General features: G+C 41.5%; 4 protein-coding genes, 1 long non-coding RNA gene and 1 other non-coding gene across 11 annotated transcripts in view; 2 read left to right on the forward strand and 4 right to left on the reverse strand.

The window, feature by feature from the left end:
• LOC5507138 (exportin-5) overlaps positions 1-7,843 on the forward strand; it is a 36,895-nt gene extending 29,052 nt beyond the window's left edge. For 3 of the 6 annotated variants that reach the window (XM_048730383.1, XM_048730385.1, XM_048730384.1), the window contains 3 exons: positions 410-478; positions 5,264-5,353; positions 6,326-7,843. In XM_048730383.1, the coding sequence (XP_048586340.1) occupies positions 410-478; positions 5,264-5,353; positions 6,326-6,484 (318 nt within the window). In that variant the 3' untranslated portion in view covers positions 6,485-7,843. The remainder of the gene's footprint in view (positions 1-409; positions 479-5,263; positions 5,354-6,325) is intronic. The other 3 variants (XR_007312262.1, XR_007312264.1, XM_048730386.1) reach the window with 3 other exon arrangements.
• On the reverse strand, positions 248-6,328 carry LOC125568347. Its single transcript, XR_007312265.1, has 2 exons — positions 5,944-6,328; positions 248-522 (listed from the first exon to the last, which is right to left on the reverse strand). It is a non-coding gene; the product is annotated as an uncharacterized LOC125568347 (long non-coding RNA).
• Positions 7,844-8,211: 368 nt separating the features above from the next.
• Positions 8,212-11,690, reverse strand: LOC5507128 (mucin-22). Its single transcript, XM_001627750.3, has 4 exons — positions 10,495-11,690; positions 9,439-9,467; positions 8,894-9,031; positions 8,212-8,635 (listed from the first exon to the last, which is right to left on the reverse strand). The coding sequence occupies exons 1-4, from the start codon at positions 11,474-11,476 to the stop codon at positions 8,567-8,569; spliced, it is 1,218 nt and encodes a 405-aa protein (XP_001627800.1). The 5' UTR covers positions 11,477-11,690; the 3' UTR covers positions 8,212-8,566.
• Positions 11,691-11,819: 129 nt separating this feature from the next.
• LOC5507140 (probable inactive tRNA-specific adenosine deaminase-like protein 3) lies at positions 11,820-16,776 on the reverse strand. Its single transcript, XM_048730387.1, has 8 exons — positions 16,619-16,776; positions 16,494-16,548; positions 16,350-16,423; positions 15,652-15,940; positions 15,136-15,247; positions 13,784-14,211; positions 12,534-12,660; positions 11,820-12,210 (listed from the first exon to the last, which is right to left on the reverse strand). Exons 1-8 carry the CDS (start codon positions 16,731-16,733, stop codon positions 12,136-12,138), a joined length of 1,275 nt encoding a protein of 424 aa, XP_048586344.1. The 5' UTR covers positions 16,734-16,776; the 3' UTR covers positions 11,820-12,135.
• On the reverse strand, positions 16,205-16,276 carry Trnae-uuc. Its single transcript has one exon. It is a non-coding gene; the product is annotated as a tRNA-Glu (tRNA).
• A 69-nt stretch (positions 16,777-16,845) lies between the features above and the next one.
• Positions 16,846-26,184, forward strand: LOC5507141. The gene is made up of 14 exons (XM_001627730.3): positions 16,846-17,114; positions 17,770-17,946; positions 18,084-18,246; positions 18,385-18,525; positions 18,774-18,835; positions 18,909-18,980; positions 19,337-19,427; positions 21,688-21,932; positions 22,199-22,375; positions 22,947-23,109; positions 23,238-23,378; positions 23,937-23,998; positions 25,591-25,662; positions 25,892-26,184. The coding sequence occupies exons 1-14, from the start codon at positions 16,861-16,863 to the stop codon at positions 26,010-26,012; spliced, it is 1,941 nt and encodes a 646-aa protein (XP_001627780.2). The 5' UTR covers positions 16,846-16,860; the 3' UTR covers positions 26,013-26,184.
• Positions 26,185-26,749: the final 565 nt, after the last annotated feature.

A 26,749-nucleotide genomic window follows, 5' to 3' on the forward strand; every position in this document is an offset into this window, starting at 1 on the left:
GAACATATATCATTGCGCCGCAATAATTGCTTTTGTTTGAGAGTTTAAAGATATATCCCCATAAGAACTAAACACCGACCTGCAAACTGTGAGTTTGTGCTGAGCCAGACAGACATTTAACATTGAAATGAATCTGTCTCGCTTGCCACGCACGAGACACGAGAACATCCAGTCGACCAATCAGAAGCCTCAGGGGCACCAACAAACGTACAGACATACACAACGGTGCTTCCCCATAGGATTCGCGTTACGACCTCATGAACTTTATTGCATAGTTTACTACTTTCTATACCCATGGTTTTACTTTTATGCAGATGCAGAAGTACCGCTATCATAACACAGTACTACAAACATAAAAGTATCTCAACCTTTAACGTCTTTCATTGTCGATAACATTTTTCTGTTCCAGCAACCAAAATACCCAACAGTAGCACAGGTTTTACAGCAAGCTACGGGTTCTCCACCGCAACTAGTACAGGTACCATGAAGGCACCCATCACACAGTTATATGGTTGTAGGTACCTGTACCAAAAAAAATTCGTAGTCTACCTATATAAACCACTTCTACACAAGATAAAAGTGGGTCATCAAGAAAAATGCGCACCATAACTGAAAGTCTTACATGGTAATTTTGGTATCTTATAAAAAAATGTGGATAGTCCTCAACGTGTGATTATAGGAATTACTTTGTGTTATATGTTCAGATCCTCACGATTATGCTTTCAATTCGTGGTTTAATTCAACTAATATTTCTCAAAATCTAAATTACAACTAACTCCGAGCTTCAACGAGGAACCAGCCCCTACGGGGGGTCCCAATCAAACATCAGGGGCCACAGGGAACCCAAGGAGGGCAATATACATATTACAACATCTCCCCCCTTTCAAAACTTCAATAAATGTTCAAAGAAAACCCAAAAAATGTTCTTAACATTGTTCAATAAGTCTTTGTGGCTTCTTCACTTCACGACCAGCTCTTGTTCTGATGGGTGAATGTGCTTCTGTTTCTCTCTGATCTTCCTGTACTTTCAATGGACTTGGCGGTTCATTGATCTGCGCTTTCCTAGCGACCACTTGAGGTTGAGGACTCATGTATGTGGGAGCCACTGGCATCTTCGGATTCATGGGTGTGTCCTTCGGGACAGAAATGATGTGCCTTCGATTTCTTCGAAATACACGTCCTTTCTCATCTTCAACTACATATGACCTTGGCAGGACTTCTGCTTTACACCATTCTTTATCTTTGTTTACACGAACTCTAACTTTGTCCCCAACTTCCAAAGGGGGAAGGTCCCGGCTGTGTTGATCATAGCTCATCCGTGAACTTGCTTGTCGATGGGCTAATGCCTTTACCACTCTGTGAGGGTCTACTGGGTGAGGTACCAACAAACGTCGATGGGTAGGTAGTGTTGAACGTGTACGCCTACTCATGAGTAGTTGGGCAGGTGAGACACCTATGTCGTCAAAAGGTGTATTTCTGTACTTTAATAAACCTTCAAATGGGTCTTTATTCTCTGCTGCTGCTTTCTTAAAGATTCGCTTTGCAGTCTGGACAGCTCTTTCCGCAGCACCATTGGACTGGGGATACTCGGGTGAGCTGGTTACATGCTGGAATCCCCAAGCTTCTGCAAACTGCTTAAACTCATGGGTAGTACTGAAAATATTGCGGGTGTTACTATATTGTGGGCCATTGTCGCTGATCACTTTGGCTGGAATGCCAAATCTTGCAAAGATTTGCTTCAAGGTGTTGACAACACACATGGCAGTGGACTGCCGAAGTAGTTCAACTTCAAAATACTTCGAATAGAAATCAACCACAATCAAGTAGGAATGGCCAGCAAATTCAAAAAGGTCAGTTCCAACAACCTGCCACGGTAGACCTGGAAGGTCATGTGGATGTAGGGTTTCTCTCTGCTGTTGGTTGCGGAATGCATTACAAATCTGACATGAACGTACTCGGTCCTTAATATGGGCAGTCATGGAGGGCCAAAAGACATAGTCTCTTGCCAAACTCAGACTCTTACTCTCACCCATGTGTGCTCCATGTATATCTTCAAGTACTTCAGCTCTCATGGATCTTGGTACTACAATTCTATCAGATTTGAACAGCAAACCATCTTCAACACTAAGCTCTTCCTTGTAATTCCAGTATTCTCTTGCCAGTTCGTCAACCTGATCCTTGTCTTCTGGCCAACCCTCTAGGACATATTCCATTACTACTCTTGAGGTTTCATCGTTACTTGATGCATCTCTGAATTTCTTTAATGTGGAATTCTCAATTCCCAGATTTTCAATCAGATTGATTCCAATCACATCCTCTGGTTCACTTACTGGCGTAGTGTCAGTGAGTGGGGCTCTACTCAAACAATCAGAGATGATTTGTTTCTTGCCTGGGACATATCTCACATCCAAATCATACTTGGTTAGCTTCAGAAGCATTCTCTGCAATCGTGGTGGGCATTCATTTAGGGGCTTCCTAAAAATTGCCTCCAATGGTTTGTGATCAGTTTCTACAATCACTCGCCTGCCATATACATACGTGTGGAACTTGTCTGCTCCCCATAGTATAGCTAACAACTCTCTTTCAATGTTAGCATATCTCTGCTCACAAGACGACAAAGTCTTTGAACCAAAGGCAATCGGCTTACCCTCTTGGATGATGACTGCACCAAGGCCAGTGCTACTCGCATCTACATTCAGAATGGTCTGTTTGTGATTGTCAAAATAGGCCAACACTGGTGCATGGGTGATCACAGCTTTGAGCTTCTCGAATGCCTCTTGTTGAGGCTTCTCCCAGGTGAAAACTGCTACTTGCTGGGTCAGCTGGGAGATTGGGCCTTGCAGATCAGCTTTGTGTTCAATGAACTTGTCCAAGTAGTTGATTGTTCCTAAGAATCGCTGCACGCCATCTTTGTCTGATGGGGGTGGCATCTCACTAATTGCACGCACTTTCTCAGGATCTGGTTTCAAACCCTCGGATGTGAACACATGTCCGACATAGCTTACTTCTGGAACTCGAAGCTTGATCTTCTTTGGATTAAATTTCAGGCCCACCTCTCTGCTTCTTTCAAGTACTGCTATCATCTTCCTATCAACATCACTTATATCTTTTCCATGGATTAAAAAATCATCAACAATTATTTCAACTGCAACTCCAGCGAAGAGCCTGTCCATCTCTCGTTGGTATATCTCAGGAGCAGATGAAATTCCAAATGGCAGCCGTGTAAATCTATACCGTCCCCAAGGTGTGTTGAATGTCAGAAGTTTCGAGCTTTCCTCATCTACCTCCACCTGCCAGTATCCACTGCATGCATCCAGTGTGGTGAACATTGTAGCTCCAGAAAGGCGATTGGCAACTTGCTCAACAGTGACCATGGGGTAGTGTGGCCTCTTGAGGGCCTTATTCAGATCCCTGGGATCGATGCAGATACGGACACTGTCTTTAGATGGTGGGTTGGCTCTGTCCTTCTCTTTTCGTTTGTCAACAACCAACATTGAAGACACCCACGGTGTGTGCTCTTCTTCTTTAACGATAATCCCATCTTGTTCCATCTCTTGGAGTTTTTCTCTTGTCGGTTCAAGCAGGGATATGGGGATCTTCCTAGGGGGGTGGACTACTGCAGGCACTGATGGATCTATCTCTAGGTGTACCTTGTTTGGCAGTCTTCCCGGTTTGTTACTAAAACAATCTTGGTACTGGGATAGAACCGGATCTTCTACCAACAATTCTGCATTCGGCTTGTTGCCATTCCCTTGTGTGGTCTCCTCGGCCAGTCTTTCTGGTGTGTCTATCAGGTCAAGATTCATAAACTTGAGCACCTCTAAGTCTAGGCAGGCTTCACAACTCAACAGGGGTGTAAACTCTCCATGCACAACAAGGTACAGCAGATCTATTTTTCGGTTCTTGTACTGGGTTGGAAGGCGAACACATCCAACAGGATGAATTGCCTTGTCTGCGAGCCATCCTTTAAGAGGCTGATGAATCTTTCGTAGCGGTTGTGTAGTGATGGCCTTATATACATGATATGGCATCACATTGGCCTCTGCACCTGTATCAGCTTTGACTTTCACCTCTTTTTGTGCAATCCTAAGGGTAATCACGCTCTTCTTTGTGCTATTGGGGCTGGACACAGTCCCAAGTTCTACTGATCCAAAGTATAAGTGTGGATCACCCCCACGATCACCTTGGCCCATACTCTCAACCTGGTTTTCTTGCTCTACTGTGCTGACCGGTGTTTCTTTCTTACCCTTCAGAGGACACAACTTTGCAAAGTGTCCCTCTTGTTGGCAATTTCTACATTTCTTTCTTAAGGCAGGACAAATACTTGGTTTTGTGAAACGGTGCTGAAAACCACAAAACTTACAGGTAGGATTAGGTGCTCTCTCCTTTCCTTGAACTGGGTGTACACTCAATGGCTGCTGTGAACCAGTTGGTGAAGCAAACTTGAATTTCTGCAACTCAGCAGCTTCATAGGTTCTACAGTAATCATGGGCACTTTGGAGTGTCAAATCTGGCTTTTTCAACAACTCCCCTCTCAACTCATTCGAGAGCACCCCTCCCACGATACGATCTCTAATCAGTGAATCTCTGAGGGTCCCAAACTCACATGTCAACGATAAGCGTTTCAGCTCACTCACGAAATTGTCCATCCTCTCACCTTCTTTCTGGTTTCTTTGATTAAACACAAGGCGCTCATAGATGACGTTTCTTGCTCCCTGACAGTGTTCCTTGAACTTTCTACACACATCTTCATAAGATTCATTGCTTTCTCCTTCGTTGAAAACAAAATGACTATATTCTTCAATTGCATCTGCTCCAGCACAATTGAGTAGCAAGTTCACCTTCAACTTGTCAGGTTTCTCATCCTTTCCTTTCGCCACTAGGTAAATTTCGAACTGCATAATAAATTTCCTCCAATTTTCTGAGGCTTGGGCATCCAGCACCAGTGGACCAGGAGTCCTGTGCGACTCTACTTCTGCCATAATTTCAATTCTTTTCTCGATATTCTTTACCTTGATTCCCGTTAAACTTTTACTTGACTTCTGACACCATGTTATATGTTCAGATCCTCACGATTATGCTTTCAATTCGTGGTTTAATTCAACTAATATTTCTCAAAATCTAAATTACAACTAACTCCGAGCTTCAACGAGGAACCAGCCCCTACGGGGGGTCCCAATCAAACATCAGGGGCCACAGGGAACCCAAGGAGGGCAATATACATATTACAACACTTTGCTTATCAATTTTTTTTCTCCTTCAGCAATTCCATGATTCTATATTTAGTGATAAGAAATTGGGTACCAAAAAACAGAGGGATCTGTTCAAGAAAGTTGTTGAACCTATTATTGGGGTGAGTGCATTAAAAAGCTATCATAGAGATGAGTGCATTATTTTTGGTGAGTGGATCAGTCTCTTTGTTTACCCAGTAGGGGTACGTCAGTCTCCTTCTTTACCCAGTAGGGGTGGACCAGTCTCTTTGTTTACCCAGTAAGGGTACGTCAGTCTCCTTCTTTACCCAGTAGGGGTGGACCAGTCTCTTTGTTTACCCAGTAAGGGTACGTCAGTCTCCTTCTTTACCCAGTAGGGGTGGACCAGTCTCCTTCTTTACCCAGTAGGGGTACGTCAGTCTCCTTCTTTACCCAGTAAGGGTACGTCAGTCTCCTTCTTTAACCAGTAAGGGTACGTCAGTCTCCTTCTTTACCCAGTAGGGGTACGTCAGTCTCCTTCTTTACCCAGTAAGGGTACGTCAGTCTCCTTCTTTACCCAGTAAGGGTACGTCAGTCTCCTTCTTTACCCAGTAGGGGTGGACCAGTCTCTTTATGTACACAGTAAGGGTGGGTCTGTTTCCTTAACCAGTAGGGGTCGGTAAGTCTCCTTGTTTACAAAGTAGGGGGGGCAGTCTGTTTCTTTACCCAGTAGGGGTGGGTCATTTTTTTTTACCCAGTAGCGGTGTGTCACTCTGTTTCTTCTCCAGTAGGTGTAGGTAAGTCTGTTTCTTTACCCAGAAGGGGTGGGTCAGTCTGTGTCTCTACCCAGTAGGGATGGGTCAGTCTACTTCTTTCCCCAGAAGGTGTGAAAAGTCTGTTTCTTTACCTAGAAGAGGTGAGGTTAGTCTCCTTTACCAGGTAGAGACTGGTCTTAAGAGATAAAACAATAAAACAGGGAACATCAGCCACTAGGTTCGTTCAAGATGCTAGTTGCTTACACCTCCTAAAAATAGGCTGAGCAGTAAGGCATGCAATTGTTTCTAGCAGAGTCTAACATACCCAGGTTACACATGGTTATTACAAATTTCATCTAATTCTTTTTTTTCCTGTTTCAGAAACATATTGGGCAGATGTTCAAAAATGAGATCAAAATCAAAGACCTGCCTTCTATCCCAGTTCCACCCAAATCAGTACCGCTCAGCTTAGGCGAACTAGACGGTGCCATGGGCCTTACTGATCTGTTTGACCCCAAGAAATCACAAGACATTTTATGAGGGTCTTTACTGATCTGTTTGACCCCAAGAAATCACAAGACATTTTATGAGGGTCTGTACTGATCTGTTTGACCCCAAGAAATCACAACACATATTATGAGGGTCTTTACTGATCTGTTTGACCCCAAGAAATTACAACACATATTATGAGGGTCTTTACTGATCTGTTTGATCCCAAGAAATCACAAGACATTTTATGAGGGTCTGTACTGATCTGTTTGACCCCAAGAAATCACAACACATATTATGAGGGTCTGTACTGATCTGTTTGATCCCAAGAAATCACAAGTATTTTATAAGGGGTTACTTCTTACTGATCTCTTTGGCCTTATTAAGTCACAAGACATTTTATGAGGGTATGTCACATTACTTATTAACTACTTATTGTACTGATCTGTTTGATCCCAAGAAATCACAAGTATTTTATAAGGGGTTACTTCTTACTGATCTCTTTGGCCTTATTAAGTCACAAGACATTTTATGAGGGTATGTCACATTACTTATTAACCACATATTCCCCTCCCCCCACCCCTATGGAATAGTAAGTAGGTACACCCCTATGGAATAGTAAGTAGGTACACCCCTATGGAATAGTAAGTAGGTACACCCCTATGGAATAGTAAGTAGGTACACCCCTATGGAATAGTAAGTAGGTACACCCCTATGGAATAGTAAGTAGGTACACCCCTATGGAATAGTAAGTAGGTACTTATACCAACTAGTATTTCAGGTAATCATTTTTTTCTCTAGATACACACCTATTAGCAGTGTGAAACCAGGGTTTTACAGAATCTATATCACTTAAGTACTCTTACATCAGCAATCTCCTTTGTAAAAGTAAAAAAAAAAGTGAGTTAAAGAGTCCTTGTCGGACACACTTGTTATTATTTTTATACAGCATTCAAAGGCAAATGTGTTAAAATTTCAAAATACCATAATTGGGTATTCCTTTGTGTTAAAGAGAGCTTTGTTTTTGGTTCTCAAGGCCTTTTTACTAACTATATTTCATTGCTTCGTTCTTAGGTTTCAAATAATCATCTAAAAACAAAGTTTTATACCTCATCTAACAAATGTTATCAACAATATCATGACAACTTTTGCAAATCATCCGACGAAAATGGATGCTTTTTGCTAGGATGACAAAATGGTGGGTGATAGACTCTTAAGTAAGGAAGACAAGGGGGCGAGAATGTGCACTGTAACAAACAATGGCTCTAATCTATAGGTACAAGACACAAACAAGCTTTTTTTTAGTTGATGATTTTATAATATTTGTAAGCAATTTATTGGGCTGTTGGTAAAAATCATTGTTGAAAATAAATATAAAATACTGGATAAATAAATGCCAGGAGTATGCTACAGATTGTTCATTATTCCCAAACTGAATATATCTTGATGAAAGCTATTATGTAGGGCAATTGCAGCGAACAATGGTTTTACTGTCACATTTCTCAAATCTACTGAGTCCTTGTACTGCAACCCTTGTAGAAACAAAGAATATTGAATGAGTTACATTGACTGTTTTGTGACAGAAAAAAAAAACTAAACTAAATATTGTCATTATGCACATGGAATACCTGCACAAAACGTACATGTCCCTAACAACATGATGTTCTAAGCAATCACCTAATATCAGAAAACATTTGATAAAAGAGGCTTCTTTGCAGATGTAGCATGCCTCATGCGTGCACTTCAATCTTATTCTACTTCCTCTACTTCATTTTTTCTTAATACTAAAATATTGTTTCTACAAAGAGTTACTAGGCAAATAAAAATATTGCTTCAGTAGCAAAAATGTAATCTATATTTCTATAGAATCCAAATGTCTTTAAACCATCTTCCTTGCTTGTAAAAATCAAGTCGTATCCTCCCATTCAATAAACATAGCATCCCTTTTGACCATGCACAGTGTTGCTGTCCATCAAATCCAATTTGATCATATCCAAAACCCCTACAAGGCCTCTATGGATCAAACCCTGATCATGTTAACCATAGACCTCCAATAGTCCATATGAATTAATGTTTCATGTGATATGATGTAGCCTAAAGCTCAGGGTTATCTTTTCTGTCCCCTTACTATGTTCACTCTTCATCGCTTGAGTTTGATAAAAGATTCATACGGTCCATATACATAGACTGTTTGTCTTTAGCCTACAAAAAAAGGAATAAGAAATGGTAAGATTACATTTGGAATGTATCATAACATTACAATTGCTATACAGTACTGTGTTTCTTGTGAATGTGGGTAACATATGCTATATTTTTTCTTTTTTTATTTCTTTTTTATCTCATTTTTGAAAACATTTTTTTAAATTTTCAGACCCTTGAAGCTCCCCGCAACACAGTGGAGAATAAGAGCTTTTGATAAATGATTTCATTATGCCAAAACAATGACATCAAGGTACCTACCTTTCCAAAGTATCTGACTTTCTTTAGTTTTCTTCTTCTGCAAGTCTTGTAGAGCAACACAAAGAAGGCGATAAGGAGAGCCCCTATCACACCGATACTAACAGGGATAAGCACGTTCACGTAGAAGAACTTTACATTCTAAAAAAAAAACAGCAAATGGTCACTCAACATCTCGATCTAGTCTCAAAGATTTTATAAATATAAACAATAGGAAAATCTACAGAAGAAAATACAATCTGACACCCGACACATCCCTGCTCAATCAAGCATACTCTATCTGATGACAAAATTACAATTAAGTGCTGTACAGTAACACATCAATCTTATCACAGTTGTCTAACATGTGCCTCTCAAAACAAGTCAGTGTTCTGAAGAGGCCTTCTGTAAAGTGTCAGTACGGATTCTAAATTCAATAATGAATAACCTCTAATCATAAATGGGGACAAACTTATATTTTTTTTACCCTTCTGTGCAGAGCTTTCTGTGTCGCTCGTAAAGTAAACGAGGGGCACAGGAAGCGCAGGATTGTAAGATTTTTTTCATACCTTTTCGTTAGCATTGTTTGGACTTGGCACTGCAGAGATCAAGAGAAAGCAGCATTATTAATTGTATGCATTGAATAAATTAAGCCACATTGCAACTTGATCACTTTTATCACCATGGAAGCTGAATAAACAGTCAAATCAAAAAAGACCTTAACATTTCCACATCGACTTTGTGATTTCATTATGCCAAGGCTTTCAGCATTTTCCCCTTTTCTCCTCTAAGAAGTTTTTTTTATATTAACATTTACATTATTAGTTAAAAAAACATGTCTTAGCAGATGAAATTGTCTGAAAAAATTAATGTGCTGGCAGACATTTAACTCATGTCTAACATTACTTAAAATTACAATGGAGCCCATGAAATTAGGGGGAGAGGGGGGATCATTATGCCAAGGCTTTCAGCATTTTCCCCTTTTCTCCTCTAAGAAGTTTTTTTTATATTAACATTTACATTATTAGTTAAAAAAAACATGTCTTAGCAGATGAAATTGTCTGAAAAAATTAATGTGCTGGCAGACATTTAACTCAGGTCTAACATTACTTAAAATTACAATGGAGCCCATGAAATTAGGGGGGGACCTTCCAAATCCACCAAAAGTAGTTTGATTGGCTATATTATATAGTCGACAGAGGGTGTTATCGATTATCCTATAGTCGACAAAGGGTGTTATCAACCATATAGTCAACAGAGGGTGTTATCGATTATCCTATAGTCAACAGAGGGTGTTATCAACCATATAGTCGACAGAGGGTGTTATCAACCATATAGTCGACAGAGGGTGTTATCAACCATATAGTCGACAGAGGGTGTTATCAACCATATAGTCGACAGAGGGTGTTATCAATTATCCTATAGTCGACAAAGGGTGTTATCAATAATCCTATAGTCGACAAAGGGTGTTATTAACCATATAGTCAACAGAGGGTGTTTTCTATCCTATACCTAGTCAACAGAGGGGTTATCAACCAGCTGATAGGGTTAGGGTAAAATGAGATTGCCAAGACTTGGAGAGGCCCATCATTAAGACAGGTGGTATACCAATAATTCAGACTTACTTGTTGCGCCAGCCTCACTGCTTTGTTCTGTAACCTTTGCCTCTGTTTTTACCTCTGTGTCTGGCTTAGGGGTAGGTGCTGTCGTAGGTAGCATGGTAGACGTTTCTTCGGAGGACAAAGGCTTTGTGGCTGTCACTGTTGTTGTTTCTGCTGTTGTGGTGCTTTCCTCTTCTTTAGTTGTCGCTGTAGTTGTCGACACAGATGTAGTTGTTGCCTTAGTGGTTGTTGCTGTAGTTGTTGACGCAGATGTGGTTGTTGTAGGTGTTGTCTCAGCCGCTGTAGTGGTTGCTAGCTGTTCTGTTGTCGTTATCTTTGGCGCATTTGTCATGATAACTGCTGAACTCGATGCCACAACAGCAGAGGTACTGCTGGAAGCTTGTATGACACTACTTGCACTTTGCGCAGGGCTGATAGCCAACACTGAGCTTACAGTGTTATCAGGATTCTGCACCAAACTCGGTGTACCTAGGCTTGCAGATTGTGACAGACTGTGTGATGGCGAGAGCGTAGAATTCACAGTAGCATTTGTTGTGGCATTTGGGCTTGTATTAGTCGCATTTTGTGCAACAATATCATCTGTGATATTCGATGCACCTGTGTCGTTTGCGCTAATGTTCCCCACACAAACAATCGTCTCATTTAACAAGCTACCATTCTCACATCTCTGCGTCAGATTCAATAATGTTCCGTTGCACAATATAAGAACTCCCGAAGAATTACCCGCACACAATTTTGTCAAATTTACGTGGGAGGCATTTGACGTGAGGAATGTTGTCGAGTTGGCTGTTTCGTTGCATTCTTCCTTCGTTCCATTACACGAAATTGAAGAGTTATTTACTGTAGAATTTTGCGTTGAATTGTTCTCCAAAACAGAATCCCTCCTTAACATAACATGTCCTTGAATTGGTGAAGAGAAGCTCGGTAAATTTAGCACGGCACTAAATGTTACGCAAACGGCAATTGTAATTGTTAGCCTGTCCATTTCGTGCTTACTCGGTTATCATAAACTGGCGAGTCTTGAAACCACAAGCCAACAAGTCGGTGATAAGAAACGAAGTAATTGAGCCCTCAGTTGTGCCTTTAGACACCCGGGAATTCGTTCAATTTTTCGGTGTAAAGCCGCAGTGTCAACAGAGGAACTTTGGAACTTTTCTGTGCACCTTTCGAATCATCGAGTATCGAATAAGAGTTTGCATGTGACGTCACCCGTGGCAGCCAAATACAAAAGCCTTTTTCGAATGATTGACGGGGTTATATGCATAATCATCATGAATAATAGATGACTTTGCGAGTGTCTTTTACCAGCTTACGGGTATACACGAGAGTGCGGTAAAACATTTATTATCTGGACTTAACATGTAACAAAGAAAAACAGTATTTTTCACATTTGCGAGAAATGGTAGAATAACTCTAAACTATCAAAGATGATATACCCAGTCTTGAAGCCATTCAAGTGCATGTAGTTTTAAATATAGAAATGTATACAGTATACACTATTTTTGTTATAAGAACCTTTTTATAAGAACGTCAGGCCTGAGATTTCACCAAATTTTAAGAACATATTAAGATCATGATGAATACCGATAGCAACAAAATATTGCTTTGTTAAAATGATCATTTGCGTACACTTTTTTATAACGTCTAATTTTCATTAGACACAAGCCAATTTGAATTGCCCATGAACGTCACCAAATGCTCAGCTGAAAAAATATTGTGCTGAAAAAAAATATTATAAAAACATTATAAACGCAATAAAAAATAGACATGACCGTACAGTCTAAAAAGACATTGAAAGTAACATGTACACTGTACAAAAGTTTTTTCATTGGAATAAATATTTACTTCGACTTTATTTGTGGGGGGTCCTTTCTTCATTTGTTTGTAGCTCTTTAAAAATAAATTAACCTCAATTAACTCCATCTAAGGAACGCGAAAATATAAAAGTGTAAAATATCTTACATGATTAGGTAACTCCATCTTGGGATAATATAAGAATAAATATATATATATATTTAAAATGTATGCATAATTTGGAACACCTCAAAGTGATGATTAAGTGCTTTTTGAGTGTGCAGCTTGTATTTAGAGCCCAGTGCCCCTCGAATTGAGTCACCACAGCTATAGAACACGCGCCTGATGCGAGAATGAACAAGGGCCATGGCACACCTATACATATCGTAGAATTGCATTTGAATAATGATAGACAACAGAGAAGGGGAGACAAAATAATGATGGACAACAGAGAAGGGGGGGGCAAATTAATGATAGACAACAGAGAAGGGGGGACAAAATAATGATGGACAACAGAGAAGGGGGGACAAAATAATGATAGACAACAGAGAAGGGGGGACAAAATAATGATGGATAACAGAGAAGGGGCGACAAAATAATGATGGACAACAGAGAAGGGGAGACAAAATAATGATGGACAACAGAGGAGGGGAGACAAAATAATGATGGACAACAGAGAAGGGGGGACAAAATAATGATGGACAACAGAGAAGGGGGGACTAAATAATGATGGACAACAGAGAAGGGGAGACAAAATAATGATAGACAACAGAGAAGGGGGGACAAAATAATGATAGACAACAGAGAAGGGGGGACAAAATAATGATAGACAACAGAGAAGGGGGGACAAAATAATGATGGACAACAGAGAAGGGGGGACAAAATAATGATGGACAACAGAGAAGGGGAGACAAAATAATGATGGACAACAGAGAAGGGGGGGCTAAATAATGATGTACAACAGAGAAGGGGAGACAAAATAATGATAGACAACAGAGAAGGGGTGACTAAATAATGATGGACAACAGAGGAGGGGAGACAAAATAATGATGGACAACAGAGAAGGGGGGACAAAATAATGATGGACAACAGAGAAGGGGTGACTAAATAATGATGGACAACAGAGAAGGGTGGACAAAATAATGATAGACAACAGAGAAGGGGTGACTAAATAATGATGGACAACAGAGAAGGGGGACTAAATAATGATGGACAACAGAGAAGGGGGGACAAAATAATGATAGACAACAGAGAAGGGGTGACTAAATAATGATGGACAACAGAGAAGGGGGACTAAATAATGATGGACAACAGATAAGGGGAGACAAAATAATGATGGACAACAGAGAAGGGGGAGACAAAATAATGATGGACAATAGAGAAGGGGGGACTAAATAATGATGAACAGAGAAGGGAAAATTAATAAAATGATCTTAAATAATGATGGGAAAATGGGGTGACGGCAAATGTCACACATGTTAAAAGTTGTTGTACTCACATTACACAGGGTTCTTGAGTGACATATAAGTCATATCCAGTGCATAGATACGGCAAATCAAGTTTAGAGTTTATATTTTTCAATGATGCATCCACTTTATCCCCGCCTTGCTTTAATCTTTCATTTCTATTGTCTTCATTAAAGCCCATGCATATTTTAGCAGAAGTCATCCATTTTGATATTTCTGATTCAGCAATTGTCTTGTTTTGATCATTTTTACCAGATATTCCAATCAGCTCTTTGAGGGACCAGATACCAGAACTATCCCTTCCTCCTAAACACCAGCTTCCAGCTCCTTGGCTCTGGGCCACTAAGTCAATGACAACCATAACAGCATGTTGAAGAGGGTGTCCATGGTGACGCAAATCACAAGCGACAGCAACAACTCTTTTTGTCTCTGGGTCAACCATTGCTGCACCAATACCAACCTAAAAAATCAAACAGACACAATCAGATGGATCTACAGTTTCCATTAAACCCTGCCCCCTCCCCTAGATATAGAGATTGTAAGATGCATCAAACATATCCCTACCCCCTAGATAAAGGGACTGGAGGATGCATCAAACATATCCCTACCCCCTAGATAAAGGGACTGGAGGATGCATCAAACATATCCCTACCCCCTAGATAAAGGGACTGGAGGATGCATCAAACATATCCCTACCCCTAGATAAAGGGACTGGAGGATGCATCATACTTACACCTCCCCCCAGATATAGGGACTGGAGGATGCATCATACTTACACCTCCCCCCAGATATAGGGACTGGAGGATGCATCATACTTACACCTCCCCCCAGATATAGGGACTGGAGGATGCATCATACTTACACCTCCCCCCAGATATAGGGACTGGAGGATGCATCATACTTTCACCTCCCCCCAGATATAGAGACTGGGGGATGCATATTACTTACAACTCCCCCCAGATATAGGGACTGGAGGATGCATCATACTTACACCTCTCCCCAGATAAAGGGACTGGAAGATGCATCATACTTACCCCTCCCCCCAGATATAGGGACTGGAGGATGCATCATACTTACCCCTCCCCCTAGATAACGGGACTGGAGGATGCATCTTACTTACACCTCCCCCCAGATATATTGACTGGAGGATGCATCTTACTTACACCTCCCCCCAGATATAGGGACTGGAGGATGCATCTTACTTACCCCTCCCCCCAGATATAGGGACTGGAGGATGCATCTTACTTACACCTCCCCCCAGATATAGGGACTGGAGGTTGTATCTTACTTACACCTCCCCCCAGATATAGGGACTGGAGGATGCATCATTCTTACACCTCCCCCTCCCCCCAGATATAGGGACTATAAGATGCATCATACCAACCTGTTGTTTTGATTTAGCATATTGCGCAGCTTGCTGGGCAAATCTCACGTAGGAGCTGATTGTCTCTAGTTCCTTAGTAGTGAATAGTTCTCCACCTATCAACCTAGAAATACTAAACAAGGATATGCAGATAATGTGGTTAATATGATCGCCAGACAGACAGATGGATGGACGGACGGACAGACAGATGGATGCATAGACTTAAGTACAGACAGTCAAACTGCTGATATAAAGACAAGCTGATGGTGGGACATACACAGACAGACGAGCAAATTGACAAATGGGAATGACAGACAGACAGATGGATTGACAGACAAACACACGACATAAAACAGTTGCAAGGCCTCACTCCCAGGGCAGATCTAAGTATTCACTTCAGAGGGAGTTTAGCTCAGTGACAAAGGGAGGAGGGGGTAATTATATTTTGTTACTTATGGCTTTCTGGTATCCCAAAGGGGGGGGGGGGGGGGGGTTAAACCTCCTAAACCCTCCCCCTAGATCTGCTACTGCACTCACTATTTTTCTTCATGGAAATTTGTTGGCCATAGTTCTGAAGCTTTCTGGTACTGTGCTCTTGTATGAGGCTGGGTCTTAGCAACATTGACCAAAAATGGCTCTCCCAGCCCCTCCCTGCTAACATCAGTGCCATGAAGTATATCATCTAATGATGGGACGTCTGGGGTGTGGTGGTCATCTAATGATGGGAGGGCTTGGTCATCTAATGATGGGAGGGCTTGGTAATCTAATGATGGGACCGCTGAGGTGTGGTGTGATACCGGGCACAATAAAATATGGAGAATATCACCTGGTGTAGAATTTTTACAATTAAAAATAATGATAAAAATGTCGAATAATTTATCAAACATCAACTTTGTTTATTCTATAAAAATGTAATGATGTGTAAATTACTAGAAAAAAAGAACAACAAGAAATGACAGGTTGCAGGTACTTTTAAAAATATTTGTAAAATTTTAAGTCTTTTACAAAAATTCCCCTTACACATTTCAACCTTAAAAAAACATGAAGGTGAGAGAAAAAATAGCGTATGGTAAGAAAAAAAAATTTAGCGTTCCCATACCGGGAGTCGAACCCGGGCCGTCTGGGTGAAAACCAGAAATCCTAACCGCTAGACCATATGGGAGATCGCATGAACGAATAGTTGTAAAAAGAGTATATAAAGAAGTTTTTCAAATTAATTATTCATTTTAACTTACTATTTCGGGTTTTTAGACTTCGTATCCTTTTCAGGTGCATCAAATCACTAAAATTAAATGCCTCTTTTAACTCCCTGTAATTTAGAAGCAAATAACATTTGGATAATATGAAGAGACAATAAAATCGCCAAAACTTTGACTCACCGGATACATCTAGACGCTTGTTTACGGTCTTTTATTTCACAAGCGAAGACTGGAACTAAAAAAAGAATAGCTTTTACCTTAACCCCATCTTCAAGTTTATTCTTCGCAACATTTTCGGCCTCTACCTGTTTCCAATTCTTGTAAGAACTCGTCCGCCAAAATAGCGACAGCCTTGACGGAGTGATTTGCTTGTTGCTCTTGGGGTTCTGCTGCTAAAATAGAAGTAGGGTAGCTTATCATGTCCCTGAGTACGTGTTCTAATATGCTTTTGACGTGATTCCAACGTTACCTTGGTCTAATTTGATCTTTTTTTGTTCCCGCTCCGACGCCATTTTTAAACAGGGCCGCCACGCACCACAGGGACCCCATGATCGCCTGGGATCTAACAACAAGCACGTGTGTTAATTTCAAGATGTTGATTTCTCTCCCAAAAGCTCTTCTCGTGTGTATTCCCGCGGCTGTTGCCTCCTCTATCGCTCTGTTGTACTGGTACAAGACCCGTGAGAGGAAGTATCGTCCCGCGGGTCATGTCTCGGGACTTTATATCTACCCGATCAAGTCTTGCAAGGGAATCCCGCTAGACTCCGCGCTTTGTCTTAGACAAGGTCTACACTTAGACAGGTCAGTATTAACCAAGCGTAAACAATGTTTTGGAGATCGGGTTCAGTTAGTATTAACACGAAAAAAGAAGTAATTATTAAAGATCTGTTGTTAGAGGATTGAAACTTACGTTATGCTGTCTCGAATAACAAGGCATAACTTTCTTCCAAATACTCTTTGAAAAATTATGACTCATCTTGGGGTTAACCCCCCCCCCCCCCCCCACACACCTGAACACCACCCCCAACATAGCTACAGCTGTGCTGGAAGGGTTGGGGGGGGTTACAGAGGGGGAGGTATGTACCATCCAAACTCCCCCTAAATATTTTTCATGCTACAGCCCTGGTAGAAATGAGTTGTAACCCCAGGCCAGAAAATTCGTCTGGGGGAAGGTGGGGGACCCCCTTTTTTAATAGCAGGGGTGACAGTCATATTTTTAGGTGTTGAAATCGTCAGTCTGGTATAGGCGTTGCTCAAACAAATTCAATAACAATAATTCATTCCGAGCAATTATAATTTTGTACCAATTTTTGGGGTGTGGGGTGGGCAAATTTCCAAGTGGTATTTTTTTAGGTTACTTTTTCGGGTGGCTACCCTAACCCTATTTAACCACATACCCTCTTAGAGACTTGGCTTACTGACATTTAATATTTTGTAAATGGATGTTATTTTTTAGACGATGGATTATTTTGAATGAGAAGGGGAACTTCATGAGTCAACGTGAAACACCATCACTCACTCTTGTTACTCCGCATATTGAGGCTGACATGAAGACACTTTGTGTTAATGCCCCGGGTATGGAGACACTAAGGTTAACACTGCCGCTAGAGTCAGAGGAGACTAGAAACATTGAGTAAGTACACATATCTTTGACTTTATTCTGTGATTCTCACTTACCTTTATTTTTCTCAATACTTCGCCATGTTTCGCCATGTTCATGCAAAATATTTTACTATCCCCCTGCACAATGATCTAAAACTTCTATTTTAGTGTATTTGGTCTTGTTGGAGAGGGCCAGTGTGCTGGTGATAAGGCTGCTGCCTGGTTCTCCAAGTTTTTGAATAGACCTAGCTGTAAACTCTTCTATATGACAAAGCCACGTTACCTAGCTACGAGTGAAAGCTGGGGCACGGAAATGCGTCAAGATGATACAGTAAGTCTCCTCAATGGTGAATCTCTCTTCATCTTGAATTAGGGACCAGAAATGTAGCTACTAACATAAGACATTATGGGTATATTTCCCTTTGATAAACTCTTTGATTTATAAATGCTTTTGTTTTTAATTTCCAAGGCTGGTTTTGGAGATTTTTCCCCATTGCTGGTAGTAACCATGGAAACCTTAATAGCCCTGAACAAGGAATTGGACTCACCCGTATCTATTCGTAGATTTCGACCAAACATCATAATAAGTGGAGTGCCAGCATGTGCAGAGGTGAGACTAAAGCCCTCACCCCCCTCTTTCCTCACTTTTTGTAATTTAGTACATAATTATGGTTATCTTGACCCCCTCCTCTTCCAATTTCACGTTTTGGATTTTTTTAACCTTTCCTCGAGTCTGAGTGAGCTTGACTCCCACAGCTTTTACAACCTTTTTAATGGGTTTTGGTCTCCTTAATTTCATTCCTTTTTAGTGTGTTTTGGTCAATAGATACTTGCTCTAGTATTGGTGTATTTTACCAGGATGAATGGACATTATTAAAGATTGGGGATGTATACATAAGAAAGTTGTTGGCATGTGGTAGGTAGGTGATGCAAGAAATGTAACTTTTTTCTTCTTAAACCCTTTACATAAGCTAAATGCTTTCTTTATTCTAGATGTACAATGACAACAGTTGATCCTGACAAGGGTGCGAAAACAGGGAAAGAACCTCTTGCAACACTGAGGAGGTAAAGTGTCATTGACCACAAGGTCTATCCCCATCCCACAAACACACACATACTGGCAAAGGCAGTGTTTCATGTCCAGAAGACCATTAAGTCTAACCCCGTCTCCCTCCCCCCCTCCTCCCCCCCCCCCACATGATAAAGATGATGTGTTATGGTTAGAGGGCCACTTTTTTTATCCGCCTATCCTAAGCCACCCCCACCCCCCTCCCCCACTCGCGCACACACACGCGCACATGCGTTATGGCTATAAGACCACCAGACTAATCCCCACTTCTCTCCGATCTCTTCGGTTGGTATGGCGTGGCTAGCTTTGCGGTGTCAAGCCTCTCCCTTGTAATACACACTCGCTTTTACAGGACACGGATGCCAGCAAGCCGAGACAAGCGCTACGGGAACTCTCCGTTCTTCGGGATACACGCTATTGCGGATAGCGAGGGAGATATTCGGGTTGGGGACCCTGTGCTTGCCAAATAGCGAAAGTACCTAGGGTTGAGAAGGCTTCAAGGTGAGAACCCTTTTTGGGGTTCATTATTGAATTGAGCATGGCGTTATCTGTATGGCTTTTGTAGCCTGAGTATTAGGCGATTTTATTTTTCAAAAGTTGGACTCCGGCGCGATGGAAACATACGAGGCCCTGATACTCAGGTTATGGCTTTTGGGGAAATTAATGCACTGAAAGAATTCATCGTCTTCAGGCTACGGACTTACCATCAAACCAAGAGACCATGGTCTCTTCTCCTGACGACGTAGACTAGTGATTTCGTCTTAGTGATTCTCGGTCGCACGCGCGGGTTTTCACGTGCTTTTTAGTTTCTCAAAGCTAGTGGTCACTAACCAAACGCCAACCACGTCCCCAGAGTCGTCTGGGAAATTCTGGGTGGTTTCCAAAATGGCGCCTGACCCCAGACACCAGCGTTCATTGAACGAACGACGAGCGAAGACCGGGGCGAGTCCCAGCACATCATTATTTTTATATAGCCAGCATTCTTTCTTCATTACTTTTACAGAATGTTATTATATATACTTTATTTATCTATATAAATAAAGTTTATACTATATATGTATAATATAATATGATAATATAATATATATGTTATTATATATATGCTTAACCTAAAAAAGTGTATGAGGGAAATGCTTGTTGTTGATTATTTTTTGGCTCGCCGTGGTTCTTTGCGCGCTTACTTTTAGTTCGGGACGATTCTTAATAAATTTAGACCTTAGGCTGTTAGGTGCAGGCAGTGAATAGTTCTAGAGGTACAAAGAGGAAGCTTGCCTAGCAACGAGCAGTAAACATACTCTTTTGGGAGATTTCAGTAAAAGAGCAAGGAGATTAGTTGTGCATCAGGAGTTCAATCAGGCCCTTATTTTGTTTTTCGGCACTTTTCTCATAGAATACCCGAACGACCATAACATTTAGGAAACTCCGATATTCTGTTTACTCTCACGATTATCGGAATAAAAAAACGTTTTTTGTGGCGATAAAGAGATATCGAGTAAAGGAAATTAATGGAAAATGTGCAAGTATCTACAAAGTTAAGAATGCGGTCATTTCGTTAAAAATAAAAAAAATACCTATCCAATTTATAGAAAAATGGAAACGGACCTGGCTTTAACTTCCTTTCCTTACTCCAATCACGCTTTCAAAGACAAACCCCTCCCCTCCCCTCTACCTCCTTAAAAATTTATGCCCAGTCCGCACCATTACTGTTAGGCACGCCTTCCCCACTCCGTCGGTAAATCCTGGGCTTGCGCATGCGCCTTCAATTGACGGAGAACGGAAAGCTCCATGAAACAATGTATGGGAAAAAATGATAAAGCCATGGAAAGGAAAGAAAAAACAGGTACATTGGCCGAGGATCGAGTGGGTGGTGGGGAGGGGGGGGGGGGGGGGGGGGGCGAACCATGTAGTTAAAAGTGTAATTGGAACGGCGCGCACGCAAATCCAACAGAGGTGAGCAAGGAATGTGGACTTGTCCGAAAAACTTAGATCGATGATAAGTAAAAAAAAAATGTCCGAGGACATGACCGAGAATCGAACCTCGTCCAGATCAGGTAAAATGAGAGAAAATAGACCATACTTCCAGACATGCGCTGAAACACCGTATAACAGCATAAAGCTTTACGGCTAAGCTGGAGATTTCGGCCCCAGCACCGCTATCTTGGGAACTGTACAACACAAAGGACCCTGAGGTCGCGCATTAATTACCCGCGCATTAATTGGGAGGCAATAACCAGGATCCCAGCCCTGTCTTAGTCGGTTACGCCATGCACAGCTCCTTGAGATGAACACTGGAAAATATCGGTGTCTTTCTCACACTTGCTTCTCTTGGGAATAGGTGTGTTGCTGTAGTAATGTAGTGATGTCGTCATCATTTATAGCACACTACGACCTAGGTCTATATTGCTACCTTTAGCTTTTGCATTGCTATGTCCAGAAACACAGCCTGTTTTGTTGTGGCTCTGAGATAAACGGATTTTAAATGAGCGCCTCCTTGAATAAGCTCCTCGGCCTTGGGCATGTGCTTTTCTTTCTTCTCCCGCCCCCTACCCCCTCTCCTTCGCCGGCCTTGTTCCGCCTCGTTCTCGCGTGTGACCTCGGCGCCCTGGGTTCCCGAAGATGTTAGCGAATCACACACGGGTCATTGTGTCATTATGTCACGGATGCCATGTTGTGTCACGCAATTGTGGCTGCTTCAGGATTTAGAATTCGGCAGAGCTCGTGCTCGATTTCGGTTTTAATCTAATGTCTGCTCTCCCAAAAGCTCTTCTCGTGTGTGTCCCCGCGGCTGTTGCCTCCTCTATCGCTCTGTTGTACTGGTACAAGACCCGTAAGAGAGCGTTTCGTCCTTCGGGTCATGTCTCGGGACTGTATATCTACCCGATCAAGTCTTGCAAAGGAATCCCGCTAGACTCCGCGCTGTGCCTTACTGAGGGATTACAGTACGACAGGTAAGCAGACCCGTGTTGTGCTAGAGGGGGCTCAGACAAATTACCAGCACACTTTGCTACCTCCACCCTGGAGGGTGTTTTTAAGGCTTTACATTAGAGGGTAAAAGTCCAAAAATATACTGTAGTGAGGACATTCTCAAGCTCCACTTGATATGGTTTGAGCCATTAATTTTTTTCATAATACTCATCAGAATATTCAACAATAAAATAGGTACTGTAACATGGGGTTGCTTCCATACCCTGTCCATCCTTGTTTATATTATCAGACGATGGGTCATTGTGAATGACAAGAATGTAGTTTTGACACAACGCCAGTACCCATCACTGGCTCTTGTGAGCCCGCGGCTGGAGGAAGGTGGTCAGATGTTGTGCGTGGATGCTCCTGGTATGAGCACTCTGAATGTCAGGCTTCCACTGACCACAAGCGACCACAGAAACATTGAGTACGTAGACTGATTTGATAAAAGATGACATTAGCTAGAGAACAATATTGATCCGTCAAGAGACATGGATGGTGCCCACTAATATTTGTTTACATTAATCTTGTGCGTTTCAGATAGTACTGTCAAATATTATCAATCCTGTTTCCTTATATCCTCCTTTGCTGCCGCTCTCTGTGTAGGTCCCAGATCCTCCCCACTCGAGGATCTGGGACCGACACTGAGAGCGGCTGCGAAGAAGAATAGTTTCCTTATAAACCTATGACTGCAAACCTCCCCACCCCTTGGTAGATCTTTGGTATGCTCATGTGTTGTAGGGAACTTGAAGACATCCAGAAGTCTTTCTTGTTTGAACCCCATGTAGTTCACTAAAGCATAGTTATCCTATATGGTTTTGCCTGGACCCATAGTGTGCTTATGGTCTTCTTTGGAAGGTTCCCCTAGTACCCTATAGTGAGGTTCCCCCTTATGTTTTTGCTTGAACCAATAGTATGTTTGGTCTGGTTAGAGAGGTTTCCTTTGCAGTCTATTATTGTTAGGTTACCTGCCATTATGTTTATGTTTGGCCCCATAGAGTGTTTGGTCTTGTTGGAGAGGGCCGGTCAGCCGGAGCAGAAGCTTCTGTCTGGTTCTCTAAATACCTCGAGAAGCCCGGATGTAAGCTTTTCTACATGACAAGACCACGTTTCCTACAGGATGATAAGGACTGGGGCGAGGAGTGCTTACCGGAAGACAAGGTGATGTGATTCATCACTAGACTCCTGAGGGGGCAATGGTCTCTCGGACAACATGCATTGTAAAGGTACTGGAAATAGAGGAATTGACTCTGAAAATTAACTATCAGTCATATGTTTTGTGTAAACAGGCAAGTTTTGGAGATTTTGCACCATTGCTGGTGGTAACCATGGAAACCTTAATAGCCCTGAACAAGGAATTGGACTCACCTGTATCTATCCGTAGATTTCGACCGAACATCATAATAAGTGGAGTGCCAGCATGTGCAGAGGTGAGAATGTAAAAATACACCATTGTACCATGGCTGCAATGTGATATGACTTTTTGTCAAGAAATAATGTGTCTGTTTTTATAAATATTCCCATGCATATTATAAAAAGGTGCACATTTCCATTAATGATTCAAATAAGCGACCCCTCCCCAATAAGCACCCCCTGCCCTTCCCCCAGCCTCGAATTTTTTAATAAGCGGCCCCTCTCATCCCCCCTGAAAATTATCTCAACAAAAGAAACACTTAAATGGTGCAAATCTTCATTTTATTTAGCTCACATTAACATTCTCTCATTTCGATTTTAAACAATACTGTTGTTTCAGTTTATCGCAAATAAAATTTTGTTCTCAATCGATTTAGAAGCTCCGGGCGCTTATTCGAATAATTACCGTATTCCATATATCATATATTGAAGTTATGACCTCTACTTATATTAGGCAGTAGAGCGTTATTATTTTCTTTTATATCCACTGTGTAACATCCTCATCCTTCTCCTCTCTGCATCTTTGCTTTGCTCCACGTTTGACCTGGTACTACATGTGTCTGGTGTTTTTTTAGGATAACTGGAAGCTAATCAACATTCGCGATGTGCAAATACGAAAAATCAAGAACTGTGACAGGTGCGTTTAATTACAATGACAGTGTATCTCATTATTTTGAACAATTAGGAACGGACCATTTGGTATTTGACGGGGAAAGTGGCTGATTCATACCCCCCCCCCCCCCCCAAAAAAAAAAAAAAAAAAAAAAAAATCAAGCAAGGCTCAGGCCAAATCGAGCAAGCAAAGACTAGCAGAAAAAAAATCACCTCATCCTTCGGGGAAAAACAATCGAGCAGCAAGACTGTCCAGGGGAAAAAATCGAGCAGAAAAAATTAGCCATTTCCCCTGCCTTATTTTGGGCCGGAAAACGGGATAAGTGTTACCGGGAACGGGATTCGTCTTCCGGGGACGGGAATCAACATACTTCAACGGGAACGGGATTTTTCAAATATCTTCTTATCTATGCTGAAAACGTTGTTAATCTATATTTTTTTTTCGCATTTTAAGAGCTTTTTAATAGCATCAAACTTCAAACTTGCTGCTAAGCGGACTTCGCCACCGGTATTTTGCGAGAACAACGGCCGGGAAACGGGATTTGGACCCCGCTTCAGGACCCTGTAGCTGATTAGTGAACTCAAAATAGAGCGCGCGCTTTTAGCAAATCAGAATCGACATGGTGGGCACAATGTAAAATAACAACACCAGAACCAGATTTCATCATTATCATCACCACCATCATGACTTTCATCAACAGCATTATCATGATTGTCATCATCACCCACACGATCATCATCAACACCATTTTAACTCTATCACCACCAGATTATGTCATCACCACCATCATTTTCATCCTCTCAGTGTTATCATCCGACCATCATGATACACATCATAACATCTTATATCAATTACAATTTTTCTCATCTACTAAAGTGTAAAACTCGTCTACTAAAGTGTAAAACTCGTCTATTAAAGTGCAAAACTCGTCTACTTTAGTGCAAAACTCGTCTACTAAAGTGCAAAACTCGTCTACTAAAGTGCAAAACTCGTCTACTTAAGTGCAAAACTCGTCTACTAAAGCGTAAAACTCGTCTACTAAAGTGTAAAACTCGTCTACTAAAGTGCAAAACTCGTCTACTAAAGTGCAAAACTCGTCTACTAAAGCGTAAAACTCGTCTACTAAAGTGCAAAACTCGTCTACTAAAGTGCAAAACTCGTCTACTAAAGTGCAAAACTCGTCTACTTAAGTGCAAAACTCGTCTACTAAAGCGTAAAACTCGTCTACTAAAGTGCAAAACTCGTCTACTAAAGTGCAAAACTCGTCTACTAAAGCGTAAAACTCGTCTACTAAAGTGCAAAACTCGTCTACTCAAGTGCAAAACTCGTCTACTTTAGTGTAAAACTAGTCTACTAAAGTGTAAAACTCATCGCTAGTTATATTTAATTCTCATCTACTTAACTTTATTTCAATACACTTTTGTCCAGTTTGGCTTGCCATACTTATGTACCCAAATATGTCCTTAAATATGTAATTGTCCAATCATCTAATCACCATCACCATCATCGTATTTTCAAGTGTCGCTTCTGTAGATATTATCACGGTTACTATTGTCTTAATAATGGTGAGACATGTAGATACAGCAGTACGAAATTGCTTGGTTGCTTTTCCGCAGATGCGTATTGACAACTGTTGATCCGGACCTCGGAAAGAAGTCTGGTAACGAGCCATTGGCTACTCTTAAAAGGTAGGGCCAAAGCAAGCTGAATACACCGCCATTTTACCGTCCCGTACATCTCCGAGTCACGCATTTCCATCGGCTTATTCAAGCGAGTAAGCGATACAATTTCGGGGTGGTTAATAGACATTTTTGATGGGTTGATGATTAATCACCATACGCACGCCTGCTCTCATGGCTCAAAAGACGCCAAGCTTCAGTTCGAGTAAACCTAATAAAAGAACTTTGTATCACTTAGGACGCGAATGCCTGCTGACCGTGATCCGAGGTACGGAGACTCGCCTTTCTTTGGCATCCACACCGTGGTGGATAACACGGGTAACATCCAGGTTGGGGACCCTGTGGAGGCTAGGTGCTAGGCACAATCGACATGCACGAGCTTATCATAAGGCGAATATGATAAAAGTAAATGCGAATTTGATATAAACATATAACGTAAACGTTTGATCATAACATAAACCCCCCAAAAAAGGCGGCAGTCTAGTGGTAGGTGTAATAATAACAGAAACAATAAATCAACACAAAGTTGAAGTTTCTGTGTTTACTGAGATGACTCCCTCTCGTCAAAGAAACTTTAACAGTAAGATTTGAAAAGTTTGATTGATGTGAACTTCACCAGCCATTTTGCAAAGTATAGTCGCTTGCGCTTTAACTTACCAAACACCACGTAACTTCCGTTCAATCAAAACTTCTCAGATATTCCTAGTTCATGGTTGGCTAATCTCGGTTGCCATGGTAGCATGCGTCGTACATTTACTTCCCCGTGGCTTGGCCGACTTTCGAGCATTAGGATAATATGAGTTGGCTATAGGATCATAATAGGGTGGCTATAGGTTTGGTCGGTGTTGTCATTTGAAAAGCGTTCGAATATGGGAGTGTTACTGGAGTTGTGTTTCGTGTCGGCGCAGTTAACGTATCACATGGAAAAGGATAGGATTTCACAAGAAATGATCTACTTTTTGTGGCAAAGAGGGTACGGGCCTGAGCTCTTGTCTAAAGTCAGTGGTTCTATTAAGGGATGTATTTGGAAATCTTAAAGCCGCATTGTCACCAGTTCACTTCCGGAGGTCCGGCGGAAACCTCAACCGTTAAAAGA

Source organism: Nematostella vectensis, chromosome 7, assembly GCF_932526225.1.
Source record: "Nematostella vectensis chromosome 7, jaNemVect1.1, whole genome shotgun sequence".
In the NCBI taxonomy this organism is placed as follows: domain Eukaryota; kingdom Metazoa; phylum Cnidaria; class Anthozoa; order Actiniaria; family Edwardsiidae; genus Nematostella; species Nematostella vectensis.

Bases quoted from the DNA above. Each gene is read 5' to 3' on its own strand.
- LOC5507128 (XM_001627750.3), bottom strand. From the start codon at position 11,476: ATGGACAGGCTAACAATTACAATTGCCGTTTGCGTAACATTTAGTGCC. The intron at 9,032-9,438 runs GTATGAAAAAAA...TTTTTTTTTTAG, and splicing joins CAAACAATGCTAACGAAAAG to AATGTAAAGTTCTTCTACGT. The intron at 8,636-8,893 runs GTAGGTACCTTG...CTTTTTTTGTAG, and splicing joins AAGTCAGATACTTTGGAAAG to GCTAAAGACAAACAGTCTAT.
- LOC5507141 (XM_001627730.3), top strand. From the start codon at position 16,861: ATGATCGCCTGGGATCTAACAACAAGCACGTGTGTTAATTTCAAGATG. The intron at 18,836-18,908 runs GTAGGTGATGCA...TCTTTATTCTAG, and splicing joins AAGTTGTTGGCATGTGGTAG to ATGTACAATGACAACAGTTG. The intron at 18,981-19,336 runs GTAAAGTGTCAT...TCGCTTTTACAG, and splicing joins CCTCTTGCAACACTGAGGAG to GACACGGATGCCAGCAAGCC.
- LOC5507140 (XM_048730387.1), bottom strand. From the start codon at position 16,733: ATGATAAGCTACCCTACTTCTATTTTAGCAGCAGAACCCCAAGAGCAA. The intron at 16,424-16,493 runs GTGAGTCAAAGT...TCTAAATTACAG, and splicing joins CAAGCGTCTAGATGTATCCG to GGAGTTAAAAGAGGCATTTA. The intron at 14,212-15,135 runs GTTGGTATGATG...TTGATTTTTTAG, and splicing joins ATGCTAAATCAAAACAACAG to GTTGGTATTGGTGCAGCAAT.